General features: G+C 41.0%; 1 protein-coding gene across 1 annotated transcript in view; it reads left to right on the top strand.

The window, feature by feature from the left end:
- PLEKHS1 (pleckstrin homology domain containing, family S member 1) overlaps positions 1-11,052 on the top strand; it is a 13,537-nt gene extending 2,485 nt beyond the window's left edge. Inside the window, exons 4-13 of the mRNA XM_009080307.1 lie at positions 419-553; positions 1,718-1,793; positions 2,457-2,564; positions 3,240-3,335; positions 6,826-6,939; positions 7,939-8,054; positions 9,370-9,576; positions 9,816-9,917; positions 10,066-10,201; positions 10,984-11,052. Of these exons, the coding sequence (XP_009078555.1) occupies positions 419-553; positions 1,718-1,793; positions 2,457-2,564; positions 3,240-3,335; positions 6,826-6,939; positions 7,939-8,054; positions 9,370-9,576; positions 9,816-9,917; positions 10,066-10,201; positions 10,984-11,052 (1,159 nt within the window). The remainder of the gene's footprint in view (positions 1-418; positions 554-1,717; positions 1,794-2,456; positions 2,565-3,239; positions 3,336-6,825; positions 6,940-7,938; positions 8,055-9,369; positions 9,577-9,815; positions 9,918-10,065; positions 10,202-10,983) is intronic.

Here is an 11,052-nt window from a genome sequence, read left to right as displayed (position 1 = left end):
CCCTCCATTAAAACATTATTAATATACAATTAGTTTCAAATCAAATGTATTGTTTTACAATGCTCAGAAAAAAACCTCTGCAAGAAATTTTTCTTACTATCATTTCTGTTCAAGATTCTGTATTAGACCAACAGCCCCTTTTTTTTTTCTAGAAATGGGGATCCAGAACTGGGCATGAGTCTTTACAAAAGTTGATTTTATTTTTTTTGCCTGGAAGTTTTCTTTATTGAAGGACCATCTGTCTTGGATGTGTGTGCTTATTTATTTTCTGTGGGAAAATGTTTACCTTTTCCCCTGCAGATCTCATCATATTATGCTGTGCTTAGAGTAAAATAAGCACATACACACATGTATGTGTGTGTATTTGTATATAAGTATGTATAGTTATGTAGGATGTTTCATATGGTTGTCTTGACAGAATCATAAGTATTGAAGTTGGCATAAGCAATTCTGAAATCATGGAAATGGTGAGGAAGATGTTCAAATGCCTTCCTGAGCAGGTGATGTCCATCAGTACTGGAAACAGATGTTACTACCTCATTGGGAACAGCAGGTAGGCATAGCAAGATGTGCAAATGCAGTATGACAATACAGTTAAGCTAATGGAACACTAAGCTGCTGCCCCAAAGCAAAGTCCTGCTCCTTCATAGCCACTCTCTTGCCTTCCTGTATCTCAGATGGTACAGCCCTGGGATGAAACAATTCAGCTGGTTGATCCAATAGAAACCAGCTCTTTTTTATGTCATTATTTTCCCCATGGCTGGGTTAACTTTTTGCTTGTTCAGACAGGTGAGCTAACCTTCCCAGGTGAGCAGCGACCTTTGTCTTCTCATCCAGCAGCTCCTGGGAGTTAGAAAAGCTTCTGTTCCTTATGGATAAATCACAGGAAATAATATTGCCTGAAAAGTAGGTTATTAATCAAGGGAAGAAGACCGAAGGGAAAAATATATCCCAGAAGTACTGACTGGAGCCTTTACTTCAGCAGGGTGGTGTGGTCCCTGCTTTCCTGAGCTGCAATTCAGTCCTGAGCAGGGTCAGAAATTGCTCCTGTAGAGGTGATCAGCCAAAGCTCAGTCAGGTGAGGAAGGATGTTTGTCACAGTGCTCCTATGCAGCTGGTTCCCAGCATCTCCTCTTCAGTTTCCCAGTCACGAGCATGTCAGGGGATTTTTGCCTTTATGCAGGAGAGCAGCTGATGTGTGAAATCCTGATAAGCACAGAAGAATAACACATACCTGAGTGTTACTTGAGCGTGCCACCCAACGCCTCACCCCGGGGCGCTGCTCTCCCTGCTCTCATGCTCAGTGGGAAGCATTCCAGAATTAATCCAGCTAAATCCACTGCAAGCATGAAACAGGGCTTCCAGGGTCCTTTCATGGCATGTTTCTCATCCTGCTCACCTAAACGCATTCCCAAGCCTTGTTAGCTGTCTTTATGGCAGGACTCAGCGGAGCACACAGAAGACAAAGCAGGAAGGACCATCCCACCTCTTGTGTTGCTTGCACACTCCTACACAGCCCCCCTGCACACCTGAGCTCAAACTTTGCCATCTGGTTATGACCACCTGAGCACTCTCTCTTGAAAGGAAGGTGCAGATTTTGCCCACAGATCTCTGGAAGCATTATTTTGGGCCCCATGGGAAGAAGTGGGTAGGCAAATGGGTTTTCCTTGTGTGTTACCTGTCAGTAAGTTTTCATTTCTGTTGTTCCAACCTACAGGCAGGAAACAGAGGACTGGGTCACTCTGATATCTTCGGTCTGCAGGGAGGACAAAAGAGGTGGATGCTGCCCTCAGGTGACATGTTACTGTACTTGTTTTTAGAAAAAAAAAAAGGCATTTCTATTTTCATTAGAAAACTGTGTGAAGGAATTTTCCTGATTTTTGCCTTGCAAGTTGGCTCTGGTCTTGGATATTAAGAAATTCAATTTCCATATAAATCCTGTACCCTGGCTTTATACATTAAACAGGCACTGCAGTGTCTGTCTGAGCTGGGATTGATTTTACATTGAAGGAATCTCTTTGAAGTGTCAGCCATATGGAAATTCAGGGATGATTGATATTATGCTGCAGTGAACTGCACCTTTGATACACCGGAATGAAAACTTGTGTTATCCTTACCGTGTGCATTTTGGTTATATTTACATCTTGTTTTACAAACCAAGCCACATCTAGTCTGTCAATGTCATGGACCAGCTGGAAGCTCTGTTCAAGCTCAGGCCCAAGTTTCTGCACTTTGTGAGCCAGCCAGACCTACCAGGTCAGACTCAGCATTAAACTACTTACATCCCTGCAGCTTCCAGTCAGCTCAAAGTGCAAGCAGGCAAATTTATGTCTGCCTGAAAAAATGCCAGGAAGACAACCTCTCTGCACCATTAAAAGTAAAATTTGTACTAGTACATTGTAGCCCATGCCCATCAGGTACCTGTCTTCTTAAGAGTGCTGTTATCTTATTCCTAGAGCCAAGATCTTCCAAATCCAGCAGTCAGAAGCCGGCCCTCCTCCTTCCCACTATTGTGGAATTCTACAGATATGACCAGTTTCCCAGAAAGTCAAAGCTACCAAAAGGTAAGCAGATTAGCCATTCTTCATTATGGGTCTGTGCCTAGGGCTGGCTGTGAAATTTGATCTGTAGAGTTGCTTTTTTCCATCAAACATTCTTCAGAGCTTCTGCAGTGGGTACCTGGGTGGTCTGTTCTGCTCTCTGGTGGGTTCCAGAGTAGGACTTGGATGATAACATCAGAGAGTCCCCACTAAGGAAATACTTTTGAGGAAAGTCTGCGTGTCAGTAAAGGCAATGAGAAATTAGTTGTCTCAACTGACTGGCAAAGATTAGTGGCATGAAGTAAGCCCCTGAAGATTTGCTTTGACATGCCTTGGCAAAGGCATGTGATGATTGTTTTGGCAGCTGCTAGCCACATTCCTCCTGTTTTGTGATTGTTCACTTCTTTGTCTCTCTCTCTTCAGGCTGTAAAGCAAAGAGAGGAGTTCAGGTCCAGTTCCTCTGTGCCTTACAGATTTTCCCCTGAATATTTAAATGGAAAGGAAGGAAAGCATTACTGCTGTCCCAAAGCAATCGCAGTCCCTATCCTCTGGTAACAGGGTGAAATACCAGCCAAGGAATTGTTGGGTTTCTGTAGTGACAAAGCTGTGTGCAAGTGGCCCAGGTAGAGGAACATGAATGGAGGTGAAGCACCTCTTTATATCTTTATAATGAGTCAACATTTTTTCTTTTGTATACAGGAGAATGGTTCCTCTGAAGACAAGAACAGGCCTTACTCAGATCCTGGTCCTCATGAGGCTCAGTGTGACTCACCAAGAGGAGTTTTTCCAAGCCTGGTGAGCAGAACTAATCAAAGAGCTCTTGGCTTGTTCAGTCTGCAGAAGTGACTATTAGCTTTTCTCACCTGGGTGTCTGTGGCTATAGATTATCCACCTACTTTCCCAGCACACTGAATTGGTTTACACTATGAACATTTCCTAAATATTTATTCTATTTTCTTGTTTAGCACTGAAAATAATCTGCTAAGAACTTGCTTAAGTACCCTGTGTTTGTTTTGCTTTTTGGAGTTTCTGTGAAGGAATTGCAGCTTGTTGCAACTCTCGAAAACTTGATGAAGAAAACTCAAGTTGCACAGGCTGAGGATTTGCCCCTCTCATCACATTTCTCAGCTGTGCTACAGTTGTCCCTAAATGGTTTATTTCTTCAGCCTCTGTCAGTAGCAACTGAGCAACGTAACTGAACTACAGAACAAGGGCTAGTTAAATTGAGGCACACCTCAGAACTGATCTGTCAGTGTAAATATGACTTCAAGTAATTTCACTTCCACATGTAGTAGGAATGATGGGCAAAGATAAAATTATGAATGTTATCACGTTATTGGCTGAATATTCTGACCTGTGTTCTCTGCACAAGCACCTGCAGTGATTTTCCTCTGCCCTGGATTACTGCCTTTGCAGCAGAGTCAAGAGGACAGAAGACATAACCAAGGCTCTCCCACACCAGTATGCAGTTTGAAACCCACCTTTATTAACAGTTTGTGCACTTGACTATGATCTGGAGTGGCTGAGATACAGGGCAAAGAATCTGTTCTGCTATCATAGCTAACAGGGTGGTAAATCATGTGCTGCAATCACCATCCTTGTAGACAGGCTGACAACAAGTATGAGATAATACAGCTAAATTTAGTGGAAGGTAGTGAAAATAGTTGAAACTACATTGCAATGCCATGGCAGTCAGCATAGCTCAGCTGATGCACAGTACTTTGTAAAGCTGCAATAATTCAGTTGTGAGTCTGAGCTCTGAAAAGCATTGAATTAACCCTTGGTCTGATTTTAACTAGCCCTACTCTGGTGCATACCAATGGTCTCTTTCTGTCTCTTTCTTATGCATGTCTTTTCTGTCTTATTCATTCATTCTTCCCATACTTACAATGCCTCAGAGATCATGTTTTTTATGCAGCTGTTCAGACTAGGACAGACTGACCATGAGGGTTAAAAGATAAGGAATTTGGATTTCATCTTTTTAGCCTGAAGCAGAGGGAATAGCAGGAAGCTCGTATTTCTGTTTCAGCATGTGTGAAAATAAATAACCTTGCTGCACAGAGAACAAGAAACAAAAATATTTGTTCATTCTATAAAAATGTTTCACTCGTCTCATAGGTTTAACATCTGCTAACGTCTCTGGACCTATTCTCTGCTCAGTGACATCTAGACAACTGACTTCCTGATTAACCCCTTGTATTTACTTTCTTTTAGAAGTATGAGTACCCATTTCAAGCATCTGATGCATTTTGCTTTTTATTGGTGCTTCCCTCATCCAGGCCCAGACCTTGAAGACTCTGTTCTGTAGCTTTTACTCATGCAAACAGACCTCTCCATGTCAGTGAGTCTAGTCATGCTGGCAGAGACCCTGGAAAGGTCTGGAGACAAGACATTTTGGAGCTACCAAACCACATCTGACTCAGCAATTCTGTACCAGCTATTTTTATACACAGCTTTCAAAATCTGAAGTCCATCAAAATAAGGAGCCCTGAATTGCATCAGCCTGTACTGTGTGTTACTGTATTGCAGGCACCTAGGCATCCTTGTTGGGATCTGTTGCACACACCTGATGTTTTGAGAGAGGTTCCTCTGTCTAAGGGCAACAACTTTCCCTAAGGAGCTCATTAAGTAACAATTACTCAGTTGTTCTGCAGGTATCATTTCCACCTTGTGCTACAGCCAATTTTCTCCAGAGTCTACTTTCTCTAATGTAAATCCATATTATGGATCAACAGACACTTAAATAACCTGTTTAGCTGTCCCATTGAGAAAAACTGTACGCTGAGGTTGACTGCACTTCTCTGGTGGTAAGGCCCCTGGAGGAATGGAGATGTTGACAAACAGCTTTAGGAAAATGCAGGACTTCTGCAGCATAACCTTCCCCTTCCCACTGTCCCTATAATCTGTGATGATGCCAAGGAGAAACACTCTGCAGCTGGAAATAGATGTCAGTGACTGAAAGCTGAGTTTGGAAAGCTGATGAGTGCTGTCTGTGCTTTGAGATTTCCTAGGAAATCACCTCCTCTTCTCCCTTGTCCCCAAATGTTTACCTGTTTGGTGGATCCAAGCTTCCTGAAGAGTCACTGGAAAACTTGTTTATGACTTTAGCTCATGACCACACAGCCAGTCTTGTGTCTGCTGTGGTTTTGTTATGCACTTCTTGAAGGACCATTTGCAGGTTTGTTCTGACTCCTACTGCATGAGTTGCTTTTAATGTCATTTATACCGATGAGGAAAAAAGATACATTAATCATCCTTAATTTATATTCAATGCCAGTTTCTTCTCTTTACATGTAAGAAAGTAATTAGTTTAATTTACTTTACCTTGAAAACAGTAATATATACGTGGCATATTTAGCAATTATTAAAATGATCACCATGGAAACCAAGGATGTAAGCGCTGAGATAAAGAACGGTTGCATCCCAAACATGGCATGGAGAATTGCATTGGGAGGCAGCTAAATACTAATTATCATACTCTTCACTACAGTGGAGTCAACAAGGACACATAAAAATAAATAATTTATCTTTGTGACTTAGAAAGGTAAACTTGGTGGAGGGATTCATTTCTCCTTGATTTACCAAATTGCCTCAAACTTAATGTTTCAGGTAATTATGAAGCCAGAGTCTCACACAGGATGCAAAGGGTTCAGTGTCAGATCTCCAGTCCTTTGGGTTATCTTCCAGTATGAGATGATATGACATTATAGAGATAATATGAGATTATCATATGATATGATGAGATAATAGACTTCTCATTAGTCAGGGAAGTTCCAAATTAATTCTTTATTTGATAGCAGTTCAAAGCTGCTTAAAAAGGACAAATATATCCCAATCCACTCCTAGGTTTCATATTGATTTTTTCCTCATGTAAGGGCTTTAGAACTGAACACAAATAGAAAATCTTTTTACAGAAGTGACCTTAAATTCATGCAGATCCATACATGAAGTGTTTAGCCCACTTGATTTTTAAGCAGAATAACAGGTTGTGATCATGCAGTCAGTTGCACCTGCCTGCTTACCACGAATCCATCTATGAGAAGTACTAATACCAGCGACCAGTTTTGTCTGTGTGCATTGAATTTCAAAAATACAGGAAGGAGTACAAATATAGAAACCTTGTTTCTAAAATAGGCTGTCTCTGTGGATAGCTCACTTCAAGGAGAAACGTGTCTTCCCATGGTTTCTGAGGATATTTGCTGATTCTATTACTTCTCTGTGCAAATGGAAAAACACCTGATAATCTGTATAACTGAACCTGTTAAACACAAAGCCATTCTTTTAGCAGGATAAAATGCTGGGGAGAAGTGAGGAAAATCTGCTGCCATCAGATACAGATGAAAACATCCAAAAGGACGAAGAAGATTATTACCAAACTCCCAGCAATATTCTAGCAAAGGTAATTTATCAGTTGTGAGTTCTGCTGGTTTGTTAACAGCTCCAAGGACACAGGAGGCATTTAATGAGCCAAAGAGCAACTGGTAGGAGGAACCACTTGTACCTTGCAAAAGGAATAAGTAGATAAAGCAATAGGTAATGGAGCTTTCATTTATACAAGAAAAAAATGCACTAGACTCATTCAAAGGATCTTTCCGGTAGAAAGTGGCATTTTGACAAAAACATTGCTGATTTTGTTGAAATTCCCCAAATTGACTGTTTCATTGTAAACGGCTTTTGCCTGTTGTATAACAGGGTGGAGTGGGTTTTTTTCTGAAAGTGAAAACTTCATTTAGAGAATGTAACAGTACATTAGTTTTGCATATTTAAAATGTAATTCTGTTGAAGCATCAGTAAGCTGCATAAAACAAAGCAGTACTTTTAAAATGCTGCAAACATTTTGGTATCTACATTTCACTGTGAAACAAGGGAGCAGGAGAAATCATACTGGTAATATTAAACAAATTCTAACACCCAATTTTGAGAGGCTAATTTCTCTAGGCTTCCCATGTAGTTCGTGGTGAGAAGTTGAGTGGCCAGTTTTCTGCAGAAGTCACAGAGTCTCTCCTAAGACTGTACATCTGACTGAAGGACATTAACAATATGATTTTGTCATATAATCTAAGTGCTCTAAGTTAAGCACACCCAAACTACAAGCCTCTATTTTTTTTCAGCCTGCTTAAATTAAAACATAACCAATTTTTTTTGTGGTAGTACTTTAGAATATAACTGATCATGTCCCAGTCTGAGGGTGTCAATACCAGACAGTGCTAACGTATAAGTTTCAACCACATTTTTAGCTCTCAATTTCTGGGAATTGACTTACCTGGGGAAAGCCAAGCTATATTAGCCAATGTGTCTAAACAGCACAAGCACTGAACAAAATCAGGAAATTAATATTTTTTTTCCTGTAGGCAGAGCAGTTTTATTAATGTCTTGTGTTGCTATGTGTTTCTGACAGTGCACTACTGAAGTATCAAAGCCTGATCCTGCAGCTGGGTCTGATGGCCTTGTGCAAGAGAAGCCAGTGCAAAACAACCCAGTAAAGGAGGACATTTATATGCCAATGAAATCACTGTAAGTAACAACTTCATTAAGGTTTTGCAAATTAAAAGTGACATAGTAGTACAGATAGGGCTGACATCTGTGGTATTTAGTTAATAAGATGTAGAGGCTGCATCTTGTTTGAATGAGTCCTTGTTTGGTCTTGGTTCAGAAAGTTCAGAACTCATGGGTATACTAGAGTCAAAGTCAAATTCATCAACATGAAATTTAAGCTCTCATTGCAGACTCATGCGTTTACACAGGCTCTGACTATAGGATGCAGCACTTTTTGTTGACTCTTACTTTTTCTAGGTTTTCATGACAAAACAGCCCACCACTTTACTGAGATACTGCAGCCAAGCTCCAACAACCTTTCAGACAGATACTCTCCAAGGCAGGCAGCATTATCTAGTGGTTAAAAGAGAAACGTAGAGATGGTGCATTAGCTCCCAGCTTTTCCAGTAAGGAGTTGTGTGAACTGGAGTGGGTCATCTCTACCCTTCCATTTCCCCTTGCAAAGAATGGGTCTGATGCTGTGCATTTTGAAGGTACAGTGTTTGTTTGGCACATCACAAAGGAAGACCTGAACTTTATGTCACAGTTATAATGCCACGAGGAAACTTTACAACTGCCACATTATAGCACTGAATACTGAAATGTGCCTACACAGTAAAGTCATCCCTCCTGAGCCAGAGGACTGGTCAGTAGCTGTTTGCTATGCTCTGCCACCTACACACAGTCGGGTCTGATGCCACATCGTGGAGCCAACTGGAAATGTAGACATACAAACCAGTTTATTCCAACAGATTTATTCAAGCTCATCTATGTCTTTCAGAGCCACCAGAGGGAATTACTATAAAAAAACCCACAAGTTTATGCCATCTAAGTTAAAATACGCCAAGAGCAGCTTTTGCTACTAACCCCAGTCTTGTTTGGGGCATGGGGGTGAGTCAGCTCCAGGCATTATAAGGCTCATCAAATAAACCTAAAATGAGTTCAAGCATGTCTGAGTTATTCTATCTCCCAGGGGGCAGCATTACATCCCTGCAGAACCCAGTACAGCCAAAGCCAACAATCTGTACTCAGTTTCTTTGTCAAGGCATGCTGTTAGCTGGAATGTTTTCAGGCTTAATAAATAGTTTTTACATACTGAAAAGGTTTATTTAGGGATTTATGGTCCATTTTTAGAAGGACTGTTTATTTTACTTAGCTGTAATTTTGCCCACTGGATATTGGACAAGAACTTGTTATTCTTTGTTTTACTGATGGCTGTTGGATCCAGCTTCAAACACAGCAAGAGTGCCTGGAATGGTCAAACGAGTTAATTTTTTATCATCATTCTCTTCAGTAAGTTGCTGGATGAGAGATGCCAGCTCATGTGCAGACTTGATGGGCTCCCTTCTCCCAAATGCCAGGACAACAGTGCGCATCCAAGAGACTTGGAAGCAAACAGAGACACAAAATTCCCAGAAAGCAGCACCGGCCCACAGCCAGCACTCCAGAGAAGGCAAAATTCATTACCACTTTCAGTGGTTCAGTTGTCAATACTGCTCAGGTAAGTGTCTCCTCCGTTTCATTGCAAAGACAGATGTGCACGTGGGTTTCAGCTGAGGTACTGGTAGATCATGCAAAGCCTACCAGCATTCAAGAGGCATCTGGATGATGCTTTTAGTCATATCTTTTGGTTTTTAGGTAGCCTGCAAGGAACAGGGAGTTGGACACAATGATCCTTATGGGTCCTTTCCTACTTGAGATATTCTATGATAATGTGGTCTCTGATATTTTCTCTCACAGTCAAGTTACAGATGAGACTCAGCTACAGAAGTTGGATATTTTCGTACCTCTGGCTGATATTAACACTTACCTAAAACTTACCGAAGCAGCAGGACGAATATGGTAAGCTTGAATGTTGTGTGACTGTTATTTCCCAAGGGAAATAACAAAAGCAGTACCATAAATGCAATCCTGTTCAACCATTGCCTCCTGTTAGCAGTGACTGAGTATGTTTCATGTTTCCTCATTGTCTGCCCTCCACATACCATAGTGTTTCACAGTGGACTGGTCCTCGCCAGCTGGGATGTTTGTTTAGGCATGGAGACCATGTAGTGGCTGTGAATGATCTGCAGCCCCAGGGTGTGGAAGAGGCTTACTTCTTCATCAGCAGGTCCACAAGAAAGGAGGTAAGCTTGACTAACCTGAAGGTGATAGTTGAATGTATCAAGCCAAAGGAAAAGGAATTTTCTTTTTACATTTCAAGAGGCTCTACTCAAACCAATTTACTCTGGTTCAAATTTGGCATAAATATCTGTAGTACCAATCAGCTCCTCAGCATCATTCTGATGTGGCACCTCTTATTCCTGGACTTTATGGGGAATCCAAGGTCAGTATTGTGGTGTTTGAGGACTTGTTCTAAAAGAGTTTGAGCAACCCCAAGAGATTCTACTGGGCAACCATAAACTAGAGTTACCTGGTACTTTTTGGGTAAGGCCTAAGAATTGCAAACTTTGGGAAATAAACTATTGCCTCCAGTTGCTTCCTAGTGGTTTTGGGTATTGAGAGCAGAGCCTTAGACTCCTATCTTCTATTGCTTCTATTGCTTATCAAGTGCTACACATCTCCTTGTGTGATACCATGTTTTTAAAGAAAGTGGGAGATTTCTAAGTGCTGCCTTAACCCCACTGTGATCTACTACATGTTGATACCTATGTCTCTCTCAGATGGACTCATATTTCAGTATCCAGGTTCTCTGATGCATACCAGAACTTATTCATATTTGAATTTTGCTGAGAAAGTTGAGGTCATCAGACCCTGTTGCCATCTGGTGTCAGCAAGGGAAAAAATACTTATCTCTCTTAATAGAGCATTTTTATTTAGCTAGTTAAAATACAAGTCAGATGGTTGCACAAATGTTGATCAGAGATAACAAGCTATAAAAAAATTCCTTCTTTTTTTCTTTTTTAAGGTGAAACTTACTGTATGTAGGATTCCCTATTCAGATATCTTCCATGCTAAAGGCTGCTCATGTTCCTGA

The sequence above is a fragment of the Acanthisitta chloris genome, unplaced genomic scaffold (assembly GCF_000695815.1).
Source record: "Acanthisitta chloris isolate BGI_N310 unplaced genomic scaffold, ASM69581v1 scaffold20468, whole genome shotgun sequence".
Taxonomy (NCBI): Eukaryota; Metazoa; Chordata; class Aves; order Passeriformes; family Acanthisittidae; genus Acanthisitta; species Acanthisitta chloris.
The sequence above is the reverse complement of the archived record's forward strand: the minus strand, read 5'-3'. Positions and strand labels throughout refer to the sequence as shown.